General features: G+C 40.6%; 1 protein-coding gene across 1 annotated transcript in view; it reads right to left on the bottom strand.

The window, feature by feature from the left end:
• Positions 1–2077: 2077 nt before the first annotated feature.
• Positions 2078–21997, bottom strand: part of exoc5 (exocyst complex component 5) — a 33522-nt gene continuing 13602 nt past the window's right edge. Inside the window, exons 6-18 of the mRNA XM_061968796.2 lie at positions 15966–15994; positions 15769–15878; positions 14675–14719; positions 14462–14602; positions 14319–14401; positions 14028–14237; positions 10554–10701; positions 10349–10457; positions 8867–8987; positions 8435–8521; positions 8253–8361; positions 7960–8175; positions 2078–3098 (exon numbers count right to left, since the gene is read on the bottom strand). Of these exons, the coding sequence (XP_061824780.1) occupies positions 2910–3098; positions 7960–8175; positions 8253–8361; positions 8435–8521; positions 8867–8987; positions 10349–10457; positions 10554–10701; positions 14028–14237; positions 14319–14401; positions 14462–14602; positions 14675–14719; positions 15769–15878; positions 15966–15994 (1597 nt within the window). The 3' untranslated portion in view covers positions 2078–2909. The remainder of the gene's footprint in view (positions 3099–7959; positions 8176–8252; positions 8362–8434; positions 8522–8866; positions 8988–10348; positions 10458–10553; positions 10702–14027; positions 14238–14318; positions 14402–14461; positions 14603–14674; positions 14720–15768; positions 15879–15965; positions 15995–21997) is intronic.

Here is a 21997-nt window from a genome sequence, read left to right as displayed (position 1 = left end):
GAAATAATATCAAAATAACATTGTATAGTGTTACCCTTATTGAGGTAGGAACTGCATTTGGACTTCTAATAATACATAACAATATTATTAATATTGTGTAAACTATTGTGCAAGGAACTGTTTTTGGTAACTTAAGAAACAAATATAGTAGTAGTAGTAGTAGCGCTGTAATAGTATTAAATATAGTGTTCACTCAATTGAGCAAGGAACAATATTTGGTTACAGTAATATCACCAGAGTATTTTTAAACCTGAGAACTAATAATATTATAAAACAATAGTATTAATATAGTGTTAACTCTATTGAGCAAGGAAGCATATTTGGAAATGTAACACATAATAATAATATTAATAACAGTATACGACAATTGGGTTATGAGGTATGAACCACATTTGGTTAATTGCAGAACTAATAATAATAGTAGACCTATACAACAATAGTATGTTTATAGTGTGAACTCAATTGAGCCAAAAAAACATATGGTTACAGTACTATCATAATAGTATTTTGTTTTGTTAACTCTATTGAGGTAGGAACCACATTTGGTTACTTAAGAATTCATAATAATATATAACACTAGTATTAATTATATTGAACAAGGAACCATATTTGGTGACTTAATAATAATAGTATGCAACAAAAGAGTTAACTGTATTGAGGTATGAAGCATATGTGGTAACAGTATTATTATTAAACAGTATTATAATGATATTTCTCAAGTTACCAAATATGGTTCTTTCTTCCAGAGTTAACAATAGAGATAATTAAAAATAATTGAAATGGTCTAATGTGGACTTTGATTTTCATGTACATTGCCAGTCAAAGGTATACCATTTTCTCATGCTATTGAATGAGACAATGTGTGTAAATCTTTAACAAGAGACTCATAACAAACTTATAAAAGATTGTGATGCCATAAATGGTAAATGGGTTATACTTGTATAGCGTTTTTCTACCTTCAAGGTACTCAAAGCGCTTTTGACACTATTTTCACATTCACCCATTCACACACACATTCACACACTGATGGCGGGAGCTGCCATGCAAGGCCCTAACCACGACCCATCAGGAGCATGGGTGAAGTGACTTGCTCAAGGACATAACGGATGTGACGAGGTTGGTAGAAGGTGGGGATCGAACCAGGAACCCTCAGGTTGCTGGCACGGCCACTCTCCCCACTGCGCCACGCCGTAAAGATCACACAATACATTGCATTTTTTGGGTCATTGGATTACTGTGATGCAATTGTTGTGAGGTTTCTTTACATGAAGGTTGCACATGTTTGCGATGTTAGTCTAAGAACAGAAGTCAGTTCCTCCCCTTCAGTGTATGGCTTGTATGAGCGGCCATCTTTGAAACTGTATGCCGCTTCAACTGACAAGTAACAGAGGACAGTCTTATCCAGCTCTCCAGTGTTGACACTTTTACTAATCCCCTCCACCTGCTCAAACACCCACCGCCCCCTAAAAAATACATCACTCCCTCTCAATGTGCTCGTGCTGGGACATCCCTGGGGACAGAGCCCACCTCATATGCCGTGCTTGGTCCCCACACCCGTTATCATCCCTGGCCCGGCATCCCTCCCTCGTCCCCATCCTGCATCGCTCACGCTAATCGCCCCTGAAAAACAAATAGTTTTCAAATGTTTGGAAGAGACCCTCTGTTTGCATCAGGGCCTAACAAAATAATTTTTACAAGCTATTCGGTTGTGATTAGGGAAGAGAGAATTGAATTCATGTGGCATTGATAATATTAATATTAGCCTAATTAATTATATTGTTTGGACACGCTCAGCGCCGTGTGTGCCGTCTACACAACGCCGACCAGCCGCAGCTGGAACAGAGCTCTCAGGCGTCTCTATCTCACACCCGTCCGTGACTGCTGCACACAATTCATCAAGCTAGAGATATCTAATCCCCTCTGGCTCCGCTCTCTTTCCCAAGTCGAAGAAAGAACTTCACTCTGGTGGCAAGAATTCCCATGAATACTTGATGACTTCTATAGAAACGGAGACTTTGAAAGTGACATTCACACATAATAAAGCACCTCTCCGACTTGAAGGATATAGGGGCAAAGATAAAATGTTTTTTTGTTTAATGAGTCACTGATTAACGTAAACAGCAGTACATCTCTGCGGAGGCAGCAGGTATCGTCTGTCTTCTCTGGTAGTGCAAAAAAGACTGTGTGAAGAAGTCCTCCCTGGTGTGTTTCTTTAATCACAGGGGGTCAACATTTCAATGTCCCCTGGCCCAGAAACACTGCACATCCAGACAAGTGTTGATCCAAGCAATTACAGTCACACATACTCAGTGACCCATCACAGCAGACCACCCAAAACCTCTGGAGAGGTTCTCAGACCGGTTTATAGTTTGGATCTCACTTCACTGCAGTGGCATCTTGACCTGTGCTTTGTGCTCAAGGGTCAGAGGTCGGAGAGTTGGTCATGTGTCTCTCTTATCCAGACGGAGCTCTATCGCATGCTTTCACGGGCTGACTCTGTCCCTGACGAGTTAGTTTGGGTCAGATGTGCTCCTTTTTAAAGCAGCTTTAGGGTTTATGTTGGTGCAAAAGAGCAGCCAGAGAATGTTTAGATTTGGCACAATCAAAAATAATGTTTTTGTACATTGGTAGATAATTCATGATGTCCATTTACTGTGCTGCTAGATTAGTATTTAAAAACAGTCAATACACATTTTAACGTCTTGAAAGAAATCAACATGGAGAGAAAAATGCACAATATCCCACATTCAAGGAGCCGTAGCCACCATGTCTGTGGTGTCTTTCCCAGGAGAGTCTGAAATATTGCATCCTCTAAAGCAGAGGTGTCTATTTCCAAAGTGCATCAACTCACTGAAGCATGACAGCGGTACTGGACGGAGGCCATTAAGGTGGGTGTTTTGGTCCAGTCATTAGCTGAAGTGACGGCCCAGTCGGGCTGGACGGTAGTCCACTCGGAGCTGGACGAAGGCGTGCAGAAGGTTGCGGTCCAGGTTGGTGAGCTGCTCCCCTGAACACACCTGCTTCAGGTTGTCAGGGGCGACCACCAGGAGGTTACAGAGGGCGTGCAGAGTGTCGAAGAGCTGCAGCACCAAAGGCATCTGCAGGACAGACACACGTGTAAGAAGAAATCTTCCAGAATGCAACATTAAAAAAGCACAAAAGATGAGATAAGCGACATATTTTGAATACCCACCTCCCAACATTGAAGACATTGTATGCATACTCCGCCGTCACCTTTGCCATGGTACACAAAATAGATTTTTACCGATCTAAATGTATTTTTTTATCTGCAAAATCTTTATTTTTCTTATGATCCTTTTCTTTTTAATACCAGTATGTTTCGGGTTGTAACACTCATCAAACAGATGAATAGGAACTTTGACGAGTGGCTAACAAGATGAGCGCTATGTCTAAATTCTACCTTTTGACTGGAATGAATTGAATGTGCACAGCACCTGCCAGGAGTGGCAGCTGCCGGAGTAATTTATAAAAAGGAGTGTTTTGATTCGCAGAGAGCTTGTCAATCAACCTTAGGTGCATATTGCTGTGCCTCAGAGGAATGAAGGAAGGACAGATCTTTATTGTCATTGCTCAAGCACAAGAAAATTTAATTTTTAGCACAAACCCGTTCAAGAGCAGACACACATTGTACAGGGTAACAGTACGGGAACAGGTACTTATGGCACCCTGTAAAAGGTGGGAAAAAGGTGGATGACTGGGCTCTTATTGGGGAGGGCAATAAGGAAAATAACTTGATAGCAAAGCCCATATACATATTACGATATACAACTAAAGACTTGCAACAGGAGGGGAGGGGGTGGGCAACCGGCCTGAAGCTCACAGTCACTAGGGGCGCTGATCCGTTTTCAGTCATACCACGTGGGGTAAGCGTCAAAGGTGTGGGATGGGGTTGGGGTATGTGTGTGTAGCGTGTATTTCACGCAGATGCATGTGCGTGTAAGCCTGACGTGTGTCTCTGTTACGCGACCTTAGTGCTCATCAGTTCAACAAAAGTCAACAAACAACAGGTGTATGTCCATGGGAGACAGGGAAGGAGTTTGAGTTCGATGAGTGCCAAAGAGAGAGAGACTTAAAGGGGACCACTTATGCAAAACCAACTGTTCTTACCAATTGGTACAGTACCTGCTATTGGTACTTGCTTTTGTGTATTTGGGATCTGCATATGTGAACATTTGAAATCAAACCATGGAGGCATTGCAGAGTTTTTTATAAAACAATATTGCCCTTCCTCATACTTTTTTTTTTTTATTTGCCCAATTTGTGACATTTTTACCATTGGTGACATCAGCCGTTTACTCGAAGAGCTTTGCGCGAGTCCGCCATTGTAGTACGACGCCGTAGTCAATAAGCTCCCTCTTTTTCTCTATCAATCAATCAATCAATGTTTATTTATATAGCCCTAAATCACAAGTGTCTCAAAGGGCTGCACAAGCCACAACGACATCCTTGGTTCAGATCCCACATAAGGCAAGGAAAAACTCAACCCAGTGGGATGTCAATGAGAATGACAATGAAAAACCCCCGACCCCCCTCTATGGTAGACCGGATGCAATGGACGTCGAGTGGGTCTAGCAGAATATTGTGAAAGTCCAGTCCATAGTGGATCCAACATGATAGTGAGAGTCCTCTATCCTCTTGTTGTGGGGCACTCGGTCTCCTACATGCACACGCACGCTGTTACCATTTCTAATACAAAGTAGAGTATAGTTCGAACCTATATCTGTCAGTAAATTCCATATGGAAGCACTAAAAACTACAACATGGCTGACGGGAAAACCACACAATCGAAGTGGAGGCACTTAAAATAAGTCGGACAACAAAGCGGCACATCCTGAACAGACGGTCAGAAAGTGGCTTGAAGGCGGTCTGTAAAACATAATCTATGCAGGATTTTGACCAAAGAACCACCATTACATGTTATCTAGACTACTAACTACAAATCATAGTATGACCCCTTTAAATGAAAACTGGACAGTAGCAACTGGAAGTAACAAGCTTATTTAAGAGTCAAAATGTGTGCTGATCAGTGTTTAATTAAGGCAGTCAAGGATTCTGACACTGATATTCCATGAGTGAGATCAGCTGATACCGATCACATGTATCAACTGTACATTTTTTACTTAATTTATGGTAAGTGCTATTGATAATTTAACAATATGAACACAATATTTAAACTAAAAGAAGCAATCTATGTAGAAATTGCATGTGAATGACCCAATGCTGAAGCTGAACTGAAATGCTGATAAAATGTATAATTAATGTAAGAATACTTTGAATGTTGAAGCAGTTTGAATGTTGAAATGGTTTAATTGTTGAAATGATTTGATTGTAGGAATTTTTTGAATGTTGAAATAGTTTGAATGTTGACAAGCTGACGCTGAATTGAAACGCTAATGGCTGTAGAAATGGTTTGAAGGTTAAAATAGTTTAAAAGCTAAAGAGCAGAAGTTGTACTGAAATGTAGCATGAATCTTGAAATGCTAAATGTTGAAATAGCTAGAAGAGTTAGCATACTTTCAAGAGGATACAAAGTAACAGACTCCATGATTATTAGCTCTAAATGTATACCATTAGCTAAAATCTAGTATACAAAGGTAGCATGCTAATAGGGGAACAACTAGCATACTTCTAAGATGGCTGCAAGTAACGAAATTCATGTTTATTTGATTAAAAAGTACAAAGTTATCTCAAATGCGAACAGAAAAACGTTAGCATGCTTACATTAGCAAAGTACCGGCATCCATGATTATTAGGTTTTATTCTAAAAAATTTGCTAAAATGCTAGCATGTTAACATTAGCATGGTAACGGGGGGAACAGCTGGTATACATCTAAGATGCAACAAGTAACGAAATCCATGATTATTTGGTTAAAAAGTACAACATTAGCTCAAGTACTAGCATAAAATGTTAGTATGTTAATGTTGGCATGTTAACATTAGAATGCTAACAGTAGAACAGCTCGCATACTTCTAAGATGGCGCCAAGTAAATGTTAGCATGCTAATGTTAGTATGCTAATATTAACATGCTAACAGGAGAACATCTATCATACTTCTAAGATGGTTTTAAGTAACAAAATCCATGATTGTAAGGGTACATTTCCTGGTAATCTGGGAATACTACAGCAAACAGTCTATTCAGCAATTTCATTTTATAATTGATTGGTGCTCCATGACTAACGGGGCTGATAAAATGAATTCAATTGATAAATTTTGGTATCTGCTGGCTTTTTTTTTTTCATGTTGTTCTTTTTTTTTAGGAAATGTATTACTATAATAAACCTCCTACATGAAAAGACCTATTTCATTATGCATGTTCTTGCTTTCGAGTCATTCCAGATGCACGAATGCGCTGGTGATGCCATCCACAGCCTTATACACTGAATGTGAAAGTGAAAGAACAGTGTCACAGAGTGTCATCGTGCATATGTTTCTGTTCTAGATTGCGAATCATAAAACGTGTTACAGATTACAGATGTATGCTGCTGGTTCAACACATCCCACACAGGTGACACGTAAAGAAAATGATCGTCTCCGTGGTAAAAGCACCGTATGCATGCAAAATCCTCATTTAAATAAGACGGTCTGCACCACTTTTCAATTGCACATGCAGTGTTAGTAGGTCACACGCAACACGCCCACTCATAGTACGCGCTATTTTATTTTTTGCATATGCTATTTAAGTAACAAAATAGGTAACTTTGATGTCCTGACTATGTGGAATGTTTTGATGGTTTTGATGGTTCACATGGTTGGAAGTGGTGGAAAAATGTGGAAGGAGAAGCAGAAAGGACAAAGGGAATTCTGGGAATCTTGAATTTCTAGTGTTCAAAGTGGAATGGTTTGAATCGGTTGAAAAATGTGAAAACAGTGGAGGTGTGAAAAATGGCCCATTCCTTTTCAATGAGAAACATTTCTCGTAAAAACTGAATTCTAGAAAATCTAAGAATTTTTAGAAAACTATTAAAGGACAGCCTGCGAGTCCTGGATGGGCTGAACATTTTGAAGTTTGAACGGTGTGAATTGGATGAACAGGGAGGAAGATCTGACGCGCTGAAAAGTAGCAGACTAAGAAAGAGAATAATACATTGATTTGGCTGACATAAGTTCTTGCTGCATGTTACAGAGAGAATGTGAATGTTTAAACTGCTGCCTGCTCCTCCTTACTTATATACTGTAATAATAATTTAGAATCAGGATCATCTTTATTGGCCAAATATATTTAACACACAAGGAATTTGACTTGGTAGACTGTCCTTTCTTTGTTTAATGTAAGCAGCAAGTACTAGAGGGCACAGTAATGTGGCGGCCATCCGTGGCGTCAATACAGTATATTTATTTCCTATAAATACAGCGACTGCTTACTTTCTGCTGCACCTCTTTTCCATCTACACTTTAAAGTTTACTAAGCACTTGTTTCTTGGTGTTGATTAAGCTAGCTTAAGTATTAGCACGGATGCTTCTGGCTTGCTCTCGGTGTGTAACATGTTCAGAATTGTCTTCCAGTAATAATGAATAGCTTATAGATTATAATACTTAAGATACTAAGAAATGCAGGTGATTCTTATTAGCTTAGGGGAAAGTTCCACGATGTGTATGGAGACACTTTATTTGCTGCTAGCCGCTTGTCAGCTGGGGTCTACAAAATAAATAGTTTCAGCCAGAGGGGATAGGTATTTGTGGTTGGTTTTAAAAGGCATTAATTGGCACTTACTTTTTCATGGAAATTGGCTGATACTGATCAGTGGCAGATTGATTGGCACACCTTGAAATGTGTGCATGTTCTAAGGTCTGAGAATGTGGATTTTAAGTGATGCAATTTTAAATATTCTAAATTGAAATAATCCTTAGTTCTGGACCTAGTAGAGAATCACTGTTGCACAGTAGAATATTTGTACAAAAGGCCATGTTTTGCCCTGGACCTTTGCCCCCCTCTCACCCTGAAGTCTTTGGCGCATCGTCTGTATTCAGCCACGTCGCAGATGGCCAGCATGCCTCCCATGGAGCTGTAGCTGTACTGCTGCAAATGCTCGTGGATGAGGCGGTGGAAGCGAACGCCCAACTCCGTCAGCACCGTGTCCACATTCTTGCCATCCATAGACTTTCGCACGTGCTCCACCTGCCGACTGACGTAGGCGCAAACCTTGGAGCAAGCCTACAAGAGGGCAGAGAAGGTTGTTTAAAAAAAAAAAAAGCCCGGTTGACGGTTCAATTAGCCTGTCCGTGTCTTACTGTAGTGTACTGGATCATGACGTTGTTCTCGTCCTCCGGCTTAAAGTCAGTCTTCTTCTGTTCCGTTGCCAAGACATGCTTCATTTGTCCCACCATGCAGTTTAGCGTTCTGCAGCATTGAACCACATCTTTCACGAACATGCAGCATTTCAAAGGAAGATTGTTGGTTAGTACACACTGACCTGTCTATTCCTGTGTCCAGTTTCACTTCCATCTGCTCTATCACTTCTTTCTTTTTGTGCAAACACTCTGCCAACTTTGGAGATGAACTGCAAGCACGGATTTCAAAACGGAAACATTTGAGATGTCATTTTTTTTTTTTTACCTCTAATGGTTAGTCGTTTAAATGATTAGTTATTTAATGATCTCTTATAATTCACACTCACTGACCACTTCATCATGTACACGTGCACAATGCAATACAAACCAATACACGAGATGCACTACTAATAAAACAATGTTTATTAAATTTACTTTACATTGATGAAGATCATACTTTACTCCTCTTTGTAAGCTAACCAAAACTTCTTGTCAGAGCAGTATTCTTAAATACAGCGACGTTGTGGCCAGTGAGTGTAAGTTAAATATCATAAACCCTTTAACCTTTAACCAACCTTATAAGAGGCATAAGCTGGTCGTTAAACTGCTTGTCAAACAAGTGAAATATAGAGTTTGCCTGTTGGACCACATCCAGGAAGTACAAATTGGCATTCTTGGCATCTGCAGAGGGGATTGCTGCATTAAAGAAAGATGGACAGAAAGAGAGAGAGAGAGAGAGAGAGAGAGAGAGAGAGAGAGAGGGAGAGAGAGAGGGAGAGAGAGAGAGAGAAAACGATTATACAATGAATTTAAAAGGTCTGCCCAATGCAGACCCCAATAAAGCTAATCACTAAAACTGTGATGTTTAAAGTGAAAGGAATAAGAGTAATACGCCTAATAAAGGAAGTCCTTCAATGGGCAGGTTCAAGCATTATTTAGCATACCCATTAGGCCTGGGCATTATATTGATCAATTCCACTAATTCGGACGGCTCAGATGGTAGCGCAGGCGTGCCACCAAATTGAGGGTTCCAAGCGCAATTCCAGCTTCCACCATCCTCATCACCCACCTTGCTCCCAGTGCCGCTGACACTGGTTTATGAATGTGAATGAATGTTTGGTAGTGGTGGGAGTGGCCGGAGGTGCAAATTGTCAGCCATGCTTCCGTCCGTCTACCAAAGGGCAGCTGTGGCTACAAATGTAGTCCACCACCATAATTGTGAATGTGGAGTGAATTAATGATGAGTTCTCAGTTCTCTTTTAAGTGCTTCTATTGTCTTAAAAAGTGTTATATAAATCTAATCCATTATTATTATTATTATTATTATTATAATCCAGGTTTTTGCTAGGATGATATAAAAATTTAAACAATCTCGTTTTTTCCACTCTTTGATATGGAGCAGGTTTTGCCCCCAGGAGCTTCTTTAGCCTCCCTCGTTTCATTTACTGAGATGCACACACAGCTACAACATGGCAACCGGTAACGAGAGCTTTGTTTTGTATAGTATCGGCAGTGGTTTGGGTTTATGTGTGTGAACAAATGACTTTGCGCTGCAAAGTTTGTCTAAAGCCCTTTGCAACAAACTTTTTCCAGCATGTAAAACAGAAGCATCTAGCCGAGTGGGAGATACTGTATGTCACTCCTCACGAGAGGTACAAAGCCGCTACAACTAACCAACTCTCGCTAAATTGCAGTTTAATGTGGTAGAATCATTAACGTAAAACATCACGTATGAATAAAAAGAGCACGGCAGAGAACAATCACTAAGGCAGTGACTTAATGTGATTGTAAACAAGTCTGTCTCCTTTCAGAGTACCAAGTGTATTTTTTAAGAGAAGAACAGCTGCCACATTACTTTCAAGGGGAACAAAATATTTTACTTTTGTTAAGTTTGGATCAAATAAAAGTAAAACTTGTTTTGCATTATCTCTGTCATTTGAACTTATCGTTGTAAAAGTAGATATAAAATATTTTAATAAATCATTTGTGAAAAACTCAATATATTAAATTTGTAGGCAATAATGCCTAAACACCTAAAAGACCTGAGGTGATTGTACCAGAGAGGCCGATCTCCAAAGCATAGTCAATGTGGTCCACACACAGATGCTCAACCAACAGCAGAAAGATTGAGAAGGCATTCTTGGGCAGGTCGGCAGGATCTGAAAGCTGCATCGTCACAAATGAAAACAAGTCATGAATTGAAAACAACAAGAGTGTGTATGTAATATCGACACACTGCTGCAAAAAAGATAGTGGGCTCACCTTGTGGCACCTCTCAAAAGCATGCCGGGTTTCCTGCAGCAGGTTAACCACCAACTCTGGTGACAGAAATGTCTCCCCATGGGTGTCAATACTAGGGCCCAGTGGTAAATTGGTGCGTTGTCTGATCCTCTCTTTTAGCTCTTGTATACTGTAGGAGGACACTTTAACATCAGTATCTAGGACTGTAATGGTTAATCGTATAAGAAAAACCTTTCATTCATATTCTGTTGCTTCACGCTTAATCGAGTATAACTATTAGAATTGAGAAAATCCGAATCGCATGGAGTCCCCGGAACTCTAAATACGGGGACATAAATTCCACACGGCCACTGTTGTGTGGGTGTCATGATCTGTGCTGCGGCAACCACATGTTAAAAGTGCAATTTTTTAATGTTGAAATTATGCATGTATTAAGAAAAAATAAGGTTATGGCAAACAGAAAAATCTCTGTTTACTTCAACCATCCATCCATCCATCCATTTTCTACCGCTTATCCCTTTTGGGATCACGGGGGGTGCTGGAGCCTATCTCAGCTGCATTCGGTTAAATGGTAAATGGGTTGTACTTGTATAGCGCTTTTCTACCTTTTTAAAGGAACTCAAAGCGCTTTGACACTATTTCCACATTCACCCATTCACACACACATTCACACACTGATGGCAGGAGCTGCCATGCAAGGCGCTAACCAGGACCCATCAGGAGAAAGGGTGAAGTGTCTTGCTCAAGGACACAACGGACGTGACTAGGAGGCTAAAATACACATTGAGGCTATAAAGTGTGTTTTATCTGATTAGTCAAACAAAATAATCGATAGCTGCAGTCCTATCAGCATGTGGCCAGTACAGATCTACCAATTATGAAAAATTTTTATTAAAATTACAGTAACACAATGTATCACGGGCCAATAAAAATCAGGCCTTAGGTGATCAACCACAGCTCCCGTTCAGTATTTAGCTTATTAGCTTCTTTTGTTGTGAGCGTATGATGGTATTTAAAGAGAAAAAGGGAGTGTTATTACAACTGGAACTAATTTGTGCATTACAACAGTCGTTTCTAAAATCAGAGGAAAATACATCCACAGAGGCTCTGAATGAGGAACAGGAAACATTAGCTATGTGCACATGGACACATTAAATCGGATTAAAAGCCTAGCCAGAATAAAAATGCTTCATGTAAACACGGCATTTTGAGTATTCTGACCCGATCACACACGTTCGAATCAAAGTTTCATTCTGATCGAGACGTGTGGTTTATGCCAATAGTAATTTGGATTGTAGCCCATGAAAACACATCTTCCAAAATTCAGGTTGGAATTATCCTTACTGTGCATGTCTTTGATGTCAGTTATACTTTGGTGGTAGAGGGTAACTAAATGTAATAGTCTCGGAATGAAACGATTGTCTTGTTGCTGTCTCCCCACATTTAACATGTACATAAGTAGCCCTATACGTTGTTGAGTTTGTTGCATTAAAACGAGACTAGCAAAAACAAAAGTATGGTCTGGAGCATCATGTGTCGATGTAACAATAAAAGAAGGGATCCAGTTGTCGTCTTAATGAGCTGTTTTATTCACGACATTACAACTATTTCAAGTGCTAACTGCTAGCCTCAGACACAAACAGAATGTTGTATCATGAAGACGTGCGACAACATAAATATCGCAACATAAATGGTACAGAACAGCTACCTTTCAAAAAGAGAGGTAAAACAAAAGTCGTGAACAGAAGGAAACATTATAAATAAATACTGTGATAACGTCTAACGAACAGAAATGCACAAAGCCATGCTTGTTTATAGTGGAAGTCTACTTCTTCAGCACCTGCAGTGAGCGAACTTGTCCAAAAGATGGCGCCGTAGCACAAACAATAACACACTTTTCCGTTTAGGATGTGTGCTGCGCATGTCAAAGTAAAGTATTCCGATTTAAGAAATGATGCATGAAACTGCATGTCATAGTCAGATAATGTTTTCAGTGTATGTACACAGGAACATTCTAATCCGAATGATTATCAGATTATATACATTTAGTCCATGTACACAAAGCTAATGTTGGATGGATGGTACTTTAGTTTCATTGCACTTAAAAAGAACAACAAAATGAAATTTTCAGTACAAACCCATTCAAGAATAGACATACAGTAACAGGGTGGAAACAACAGGAAAACTGATCGAGTCGCCACATGGGCAGCGCTCCGTGGAAAAAGTAAAGAAAAATGGTAAACATGGGGCAGGAGCAGGAGAAAAAGCAAGTCCCAAACTAAACTTCTAGGTGAGTAGTTAGAGCTCAGGAAATACTTCAAGCAAAGCACATACCGTATTTTTCGGATTATAAATCGCAGTTTTTTTCATAGTTTGGCCGGGGGTGGGACATATACTCCAGAGCGATTTATGTGTGAAATTATTAACAAATTACCGTACAATATCAAATAATATTATGTATCTTAATTCACGGAAGAGACGAAGCAAATGTCAGCAATCGTCACACACACATCAGCGGTTGTCACACACACGTCAACCAATCGAAATTATGCGGGGGCAGGTCATGGCAGAAGTGCATTGTGGGTCATGGCAGAAGTGCATTGTGGGTCATGGGATGCTACCTGCTACTACGTCCGTAGCTATAAAAATGGATCATTTCAACATTGGCGGTAACTTATAAAAACTGAGAAGGGCTGAACAAAAATGGCACCGAAAAGGAAATCATATACTGCAGATTACAAGCTGGACGTAGTGAAATATGCAGCAGAGAACAGCAATCGAGCAGCAGAAAGAAAGGACATACCAGAGGCGACACCGGGGAGGAAAATTTCATCGGTTTTAGCGATCGGGAGTGACAGATTGTTTGGTAAACGTATAACATGTTCTATGTGTTATAGTTATTTGAATGACTCTTGCCATGATGTGTTGCGTTAACATACCAGGCACGTTCTCAGTTGGTTTTTTGTTCGTCATATGGCGTACACTTATTCAGCCTGTTGTTCACTATTCTTTATTTATTTCAAATTGCCTTTCAAATCTCTATTCTTGGTGTTGGATTTTATAAAATAAATTTCCCCCAAAAATGCGACTTATACAGTGCGACGTATATGTTTTTTTCCTTCTTTATTGTGCATTTTCGGCCGGTGCGACGTATACTCCGGAGCGACTTATAGTCCGAAAAATACGGTACATATTACTACATACAACTTGAGACTTGCAACGAGGGGGAGGGGGCAGGCGTGGGTGAGTGTGTAAGCCTGTAAAGTGGCTCCGTCCGGGAGGATATTTTTTTTTTGGAAGTTAGCTTTTTCTTTAGGTGAACATAATGCTACGCAAGAGGGTCTGCAGGGGGAGAAGTCAGACGTTGTAGCCGGCGTGTGCAACTAAAACCGGCAAAATGCATACCTGGAAAGCAACGAAGCGTATATTCAATGGTCAAAATGTGCTCAAGTTACAGGTGTGCACAAGGGGATAAAAGATTCAATGTAATCTGACCTGCTGGTGCCAATCGAACGTTTCTGGTGGTTCTTGGAGTCGTAGTAGCGCTGCAGAATGATGGCGCCACGACTGCGAAGGTAGTCCCTCTCCATGTCAATGTAGCTTTCCAGGTAGAAGGAGAAGATGCTCTTGATGAGCTTGGACAGGAAGGTGTGCTTGTCAGAGCCCAGGTTGAACTCAGTCAACTTAGGGGCCAACACGGTAGTTCTAGAGCATTAGGATGAACAGTAAAAACATGATGTTCTGTGTACACAAAAAAGAACTAAGAAGAGCAGTGACTTACTGTACCTAGTGTAAAGGTCATAGAGGTTTTTGAGGTATTGTTCCACATCAGAATGCCGCGTGTCGTCCAGCTTTTCCCGGACATGAGCCTGCACAAACAAGTCAAATGAGGACAGTTCTTCCAACAACCTGAAGACATTAGGAGGTACCTGTAATTTGTTTTCGAAGATATTTTGGATAAGTTTAGCCATGACGGTCTCCGGGCTGCTGAAGACCTCACCGACTTGTTTGTTGACCCGCTGGCAGAGGACGGCTGTGTCCTCGAACACATCATTCATAATGTAGGCACCCTAGGACAGATATACAAGCTTAATGCAAATGTTTGCTCCAGCTGATGAACAAGCTTAGGAAAAATGACTTACTTCCTGACATTGTTTGATGTATACATCCACACAGTGTGCATAGCCCTTGAAAAAGATTCACAAGTGTTTTTGTTAAGAAATTGTTCTTTATCAAACAGTAGGGTTGGGCGATATAGACGATAAACGGTATTAATCATACAAATTTGGCCGACGTTAGAGTTCATATTGATGACACATTCTAGCTGAGTCCCACATGTTTAACAGCAACAAATGCGTTTCTCCACAGTGTGAAGATGCTTCAAAATCACTAATTCTCACCTCCATGGTGGTAAATAAACTATGTTTCTAACAAGAATCATCACTGGAGGATGAGGAATGGCTAAACATGCTACTCTACACAGCCGAGGAGGATATGCTAAATGCTAAGCTTAAATGTAAACAGAGGTGGGATGATCGACAGTATGATACCAAGTATAGTATCAGTATCAACACGACAGTGATTAAATCAATTTTTTTTTATTGTCAAATATTTAATCGTTTTTTTGTTTACAAACTCAGGAAGGACTTTAAAGACAAAAACAATAGACATTGAATCAGGCCCAATGGTAGGAAATAATTACAATATTTAAATGATATTGTTACACCGCCAACCTGTGTTTTGTCTGATTATATTTGCAATGAAAAATTCAATCATTTATTGATGTTGAAAATTTTAAGCATGGGTATACCCAAATTTGTAGTAAATTAAATCTAGTGTGAAGTACCCAAACAACATACAAATAAGTGCTTAGTACATTTTAGTACATAGGACCATGTTACAACATACAGTAACCAGCTGTTAACAGTGATTTAGCAAGTACATTAATAATAATTTTGCGAAAATAATACAACAGGAAATTACACAGTATGGTATTGCAAATGTGAGCAGCCAAATTAGGAGCCTTTTTAACTTGTTTTTAAATGGTTCTATTATAATTAATCTGCCAAATAATATTTTGTAATATATATATTTATACCGCAGAAGGCTGCAATATATAATGCGACATATTTTAGGTCATATCGCCCATCCCTACCAAACAGGAAACGATCATCTATAAATGCTTACGATGAAGATTAACTGATGAAAAACGGATGACGTCGTGGGATTACCGTACCTTGAAATGTAGGAGAACTGCTGCCACTTCCCGCATACGTCCAATCTCGCCCCTGCGCTGGGCAGCAGTGAACTCCTGGATTAACTGTCGCTCCAGGTCATGGTACTTACCTGAAGACAACAATAAAATAAACATTGCCCACAAAATAACCTTTTAGAGCTCATCTTTGTTCACGATGAAGCATGTGATGAACTTACTTGCAATTTTGGCTTTAACGTCTGCAAATCTGGAAACCACAAAATGACCCATGAAAATGACAGAGATATTCCACAATCAATCCTACAAACAACAGTCACTTCATTGTGTACAAATATAGTGTATAATCTAACAATAACCAATAGAAGAGCTGCATTAAAAAAATTAGGGCTTTCAAAAATAACAAATTAAAAGGAAAAGTGCACTTTTTTTTGGAATTTTGCCTATTGTTCACAATCATTATGAAAGACATGACGATGGATGGAATTTGTTTCTTAATACATTCTAAATATTAAATACATTTGATGAAGGGTCCGTTTACAATGGAGCCTATGGGAGCAGCTCTATTCTGCACATAAAGCCCCTAAAAACATCCAAACACCTCCATTAGGGTTTTATATACCGGTACATGCTGTAAGTATACAAGTAATGTAGTAACGGGCACATTTATAATATAATTTAATTATTTTAGTTAAATAATTAAAGCGTATGCTTTAATCACTTTAAGCATACGCGGCGCATTCATTTAAAAACGCATCACGTTCTCTTTTTTTTAACAACATCACTGACTAGTACTCACTGCAGACTTTATGAGAGTCAACAAACATAATGAAACATCACTTACTGTACAATGTCTGCTTTCATTAGGATACAGACTGCTAGGATGCTCATATATTCCCATTTAGATGAAGGATTACTCATAATCCTCACGAAGAGACGGGACCAAGCGTCTTTTTGTGTCATTCTCATCATTTCCGAGTCTAATTTGGCTGTCAAAGTGTAGCAACTTGTGGGAATACATCTAAAGCCTTCTATCCAGGTGAGATGCACGATGATGTAAACATTACACACAAGCTTGTGATCACGGCGCCGCCAGAAATAGTTTGTCTGCGTTAGCGCTTATAATAACAATATCACCAATACTTGAATAATATTCAAGCCACGTTTTCTTTTATTGGGTTTTATGAGCGGAATAGACGACCTCCCAATGGCTTCGCTGTAAGCTGACTTTTATCTACGTTTATTTGCAAGTTAGAATGCATTTGAAAAATCCGTAAATCGTCATGTCTTTCATAATGGTTGTGAACGATAGGCACCATTCCAAAAAAAAGTGCAGTTCCCCTTTAACTCTTGTGATTAATCACAAAAATTGCATTAATAATGTATATACACAGAGGTGTATGCTCCTTTACATTGACCGTGGATGGTTACTTATAAGGCGGCCAGTTTGTTGTATGGTCAGTGATCAGGTCAATGCATAGGTCAATGCAAAATTGAGAGAGGAGACGAACTGGTGTGCTTTCTAGCAAATTACACTTCAAAATAAACTCTCATTAGACTTTAAATAAAACTCTTACCAAGTTTTGAGTAAATAAATAACGTGCATTCCAGTAAAACTTTTTAAAGGGGAACTGCACTTTTTTTGGAATTTTGCCTATCATTCACAATTATTATGTAAGACACGAACACATACTGTATGTCCTTCTCTTCTTTATGCATTCTAATTTGTAATATACGGCAAGTATAGGGTGGCTAAAAATGCCCTAATGGGAGTCATCTATTGCGCGCATAAAGCCCTCTATAAAAACACATCCATAAACTGCCAACAATAGTCTATTTACATGTAGTGAACTGCAAGTTAACCAAGTACTAGCGATATTGTTATAAGCGTTAACGCTGAGGAAGTACTTTTAGTGGTGCTGTGAACACAGAGCGGTAACTAGCTCACGCAGCTATTGACATACTGAGCGGGTGAGCTGCTGCATCGCCTGAGTTGGTAAAAGTTAATTTTAGATTATAAATCATACCTGTATTGTAGAAGGTTGTGGCCATAAACCAAGAGAATTTGGTCAACTTTGACATTCAATTTGGACCAAAAGATGGCAGGAAAGACATGAAAAGAAGCTTGTTTGATTAATTCTTCGTTTAAACAGGAATATATAAACATCCCGTCAGTCGGCAGCCCAGTCAGATCAGACATTGTACAGTAAGTGATTGTATCAATATAGTCAGTTTGTATTTCTTATTTAGCACTTAGCAATACTGCTATATCATGCTTAGTGTTTTACTTTAGTTACATCTGTATAGCGCATAGCTTCTAAAACTATTCAGGCTCAAAAATATATAAGGTTGTATGGATCAACATTTGTCCCAAAGTAGTCATTGTTGGCTCTCATGAAGTCTGTCATGATTAGTAGTAGTTGTTGTTGACGTAATGGTGATCGTTACATGTTATTATGAATGTGCCTGTTGTGACTTATATATATATATATATACACATATATACACATATATATATATACATATATATATATATACACACATATATATATATATATATATATATATATATATATATATATATATATATATATATATATATATATAGCGTGGGGACTTGTCCAGGGTGTACCCCGCCTTCCGCCCGATTGTAGCTGAGATAAGCTCCAGCGCCCCCCGCGACCCCAAAGGGAATAAGCGGTAGAAAATGGATGGATGGATATATATATATACACATATATATACACATATATATATATACACACACAGGTAAAAGCCAGTAAATTTGAATATTTTGAAAAACTTGATTTATTTCAGTAATTGCATTCAAAAGGTGTAACTTGTACATTATATTTATTCATTGCACACAGACTGATGCATTCAAATGTTTATTTCATTTAATTTTGATGATTTGAAGTGGCAACAAATGAAAATCCAAAATTCCGTGTATCACAAAATTTGAATATTACTTAAGGCTAATACAAAAAAGGGATTTTTAGAAATGTTGGCCAACTGAAAAGTATGAAAATGAAAAATATGAGCATGTACAATACTCAATACTTGGTTGGAGCTCCTTTTGCCTCAATTACGGCGTTAATGCGGCGTGGCATGGAGTCGATGAGTTTCTGGCACTGCTCAGGTGTTATGAGAGCCCAGGTTGCTCTGATAGTGGCCTTCAACTCTTCTGCGTTTTTGGGTCTGGCATTCTGCATCTTCCTTTTCACAATACCCCACAGATTTTCTATGGGGCTAAGGTCAGGGGAGTTGGCGGGCCAATTTAGAACAGAAATACCATGGTCCGTAAACCAGGCACGGGTAGATTTTGCGCTGTGTGCAGGCGCCAAGTCCTGTTGGAACTTGAAATCTCCATCTCCATAGAGCAGGTCAGCAGCAGGAAGCATGAAGTGCTCTAAAACTTGCTGGTAGACGGCTGCGTTGACCCTGGATCTCAGGAAACAGAGTGGACCGACACCAGCAGATGACATGGCACCCCAAACCATCACTGATGGTGGAAACTTTACACTAGACTTCAGGCAACGTGGATCCTGTGCCTCTCCTGTCTTCCTCCAGACTCTGGGACCTCGATTTCCAAAGGAAATGCAAACCAAACCAACCCAAACCATCAGTGATGGTTTGGGGTGCCATGTCATCTGCTGGTGTCGGTCCACTCTGTTTCCTGAGATCCAGGGTCAACGCAGCCGTCTACCAGCAAGTTTTAGAGCACAAGATGCAGAATGCCAGACCCAAAAACGCAGAAGAGTTGAAGGCCACTATCAGAGCAACCTGGGCTCTCATAACACCTGAGCAGTGCCAGAAACTCATCGACTCCATGCCACGCCGCATTAACGCAGTAATTGAGGCAAAAGGAGCTCCAACCAAGTATTGAGTATTGGACATGCTCATATTTTTCATTTTCATACTTTTCAGTTGGCCAACATTTCTAAAAATCCCTTTTTTGTATTAGCCTTAAGTAATATTCTAATTTTGTGACACACGGAATTTTGGATTTTCATTTGTTGCCACTTCAAATCATCACAATTAAATGAAATAAACATTTGAATGCATCAGTCTGTGTGCAATGAATAAATATAATGTACAAGTTACACCTTTTGAATGCAATTACTGAAATAAATCAAGTTTTTCAAAATATTCTAATTTACTGGCTTTTACCTGTATATATATATATACACATATACACATATATATATATATATACACATATATATATATATATATATATATATATATATTAGAGATGCGCGGTTTGCGGGCACAACCGCGGAGTCCGCGGATTATCCGCGGATCGGGCGGATGGAATTAAAAAAAATTAGATTTTATCCGCAGGTCGGGTCGGGTCGGGTGGTTGAAATAAAAAAAAATTAGATTTTAAATAGATTCAGGCGGGTGGCAGTTAAACCAATTCGGAAATATATATACATAGTTAAATGTTGTTACCCACATACGAAAAACGAGCAGGCACCTGCAGCATATGCCACAACAGAAGAAAAAAAAAAAAAGAGATGGACACTTTTACGGAGCGGAGAAGGGACGCCTCGCCGGGGTCCGGGACCGAGGTCCCTTCCTCCGAGAGGGCCCCACCTGGAGCCGTAGCTGAGGCGATCCGCGAGAAGGGCCCGACGCACGTCCAGGGTCACCACCGCGCCCACCGCACCGACACGCCGCCTCGTCCGCCTTCGTCGCGGCCGGCGTCACGCGCAGCAGGTAAGCAGCTTACCTGCCCGCCACCCCCGTGGCCGGGGGCTCGTAACAGGGGTCACTTCGCGCGCTCCGCCCGCGCAGCTTACCTGCCCGCCACCCCTGTTGCCGGGGGCGCGTAACAGGGGTCACTCCGCGCGCAGTGCGCTCACGAAAGGGGTGGGGCTCACCCTGGTTGATATAGACAGCAGCTAGGACGGTTGCCATGGAAGTTGGAACCCGCTAAGGAGTGTGTAACAACCCACCTGCCGAATCAACTAGCCCTGAAAATGGATGGCGCTGGAGCGTCGGGCCCATATACCCGGCCGTCGCCGGCAGCGAGACGCGCTTGGAGGTGCGCTCAGCGCGGCTCCCATATGATTGCGCACTGGTGTGCGTCTGGGTCGTGACAGCGTGGCACGCGAATGTCTGTGCTGCATTGGATCAGTCTCCTTTCTTTAACAGGCAAAAGCTTTATAACCTCACTAATGCCTTGCATCGTCTATATTAGATATATAACAACGGGCGGGTGCGGGCGGATGCGGTTCTGATCAAATGCTAGATCGGGTGGATTGCGGATGGTTGACGACTTTCTGATGCGGTTGCGGATGAAATAATTGCCTATCCGCGCATCTCTAATATATATATACATACACATATATATATATATATATACATATATATATATATATATATATATATATATACACATATATATATATATATATACATATATATATACATACACATATATATATATATATATATACATATATACATATATATATATATATATATATATATATATCCATCCATCCATCTTCTTCCGCTTATCCGAGGTCGGGTCGCGGGGGCAGCAGCCTAAGCAGGGAAGCCCAGACTTCCCTCTCCCCAGCCACTTCGTCCAGCTCCTCCCGGGGGATCCCGAGGCGTTCCCAGGCCAGCCGGGAGACATAGTCTTCCCAACGTGTCCTGGGTCTTCCTCGTGGCCTCCTACCGGTCGGACATGCCCTAAACACCTCCTTAGGGAGGCACTCGGGTGGCATCCTGACCAGATGCCCGAACCACCTCATCTGGCTCCTCTCGATGTGGAGGAGCAGCGGCTTTACTTTGAGCTCCCCCCGGATGACAGAGCTTCTCACCCTATCTCTAAGGGAGAGCCCCGCCACCCGGCGGAGGAAACTCATTTCGGCCGCTTGTACCCGTGATCTTGTCCTTTCGGTCATAACCCAAAGCTCATGACCATAGGTGAGGATGGGAACGTAGATCGACCGGTAAATTGAGAGCTTTGCCTTCCGGCTCAGCTCCTTCCTCACCACAACGGATCGATACAGCGTCCGCATTACTGAAGACGCCGCACCGATCCGCCTGTCGATCTCACGATCCACTCTTCCCTCACTCGTGAACAAGACTCCGAGGTACTTGAACTCCTCCACTTGGGGCAAGATCTCCTCCCCAACCCGGAGATGGCACTCCACCCTTTTCCGGGCGAGAACCATGGACTCGGACTTGGAGGTGCTGATTCTCATCCCAGTTGCTTCACACTCAGCTGCGAACC

Source organism: Nerophis lumbriciformis, linkage group LG08 (genome assembly GCF_033978685.3).
Source record: "Nerophis lumbriciformis linkage group LG08, RoL_Nlum_v2.1, whole genome shotgun sequence".
Classification (NCBI taxonomy): domain Eukaryota; kingdom Metazoa; phylum Chordata; class Actinopteri; order Syngnathiformes; family Syngnathidae; genus Nerophis; species Nerophis lumbriciformis.
Note: the sequence above shows the minus strand (reverse complement) of the source record. Positions and strands in the feature narration are given on the sequence as shown.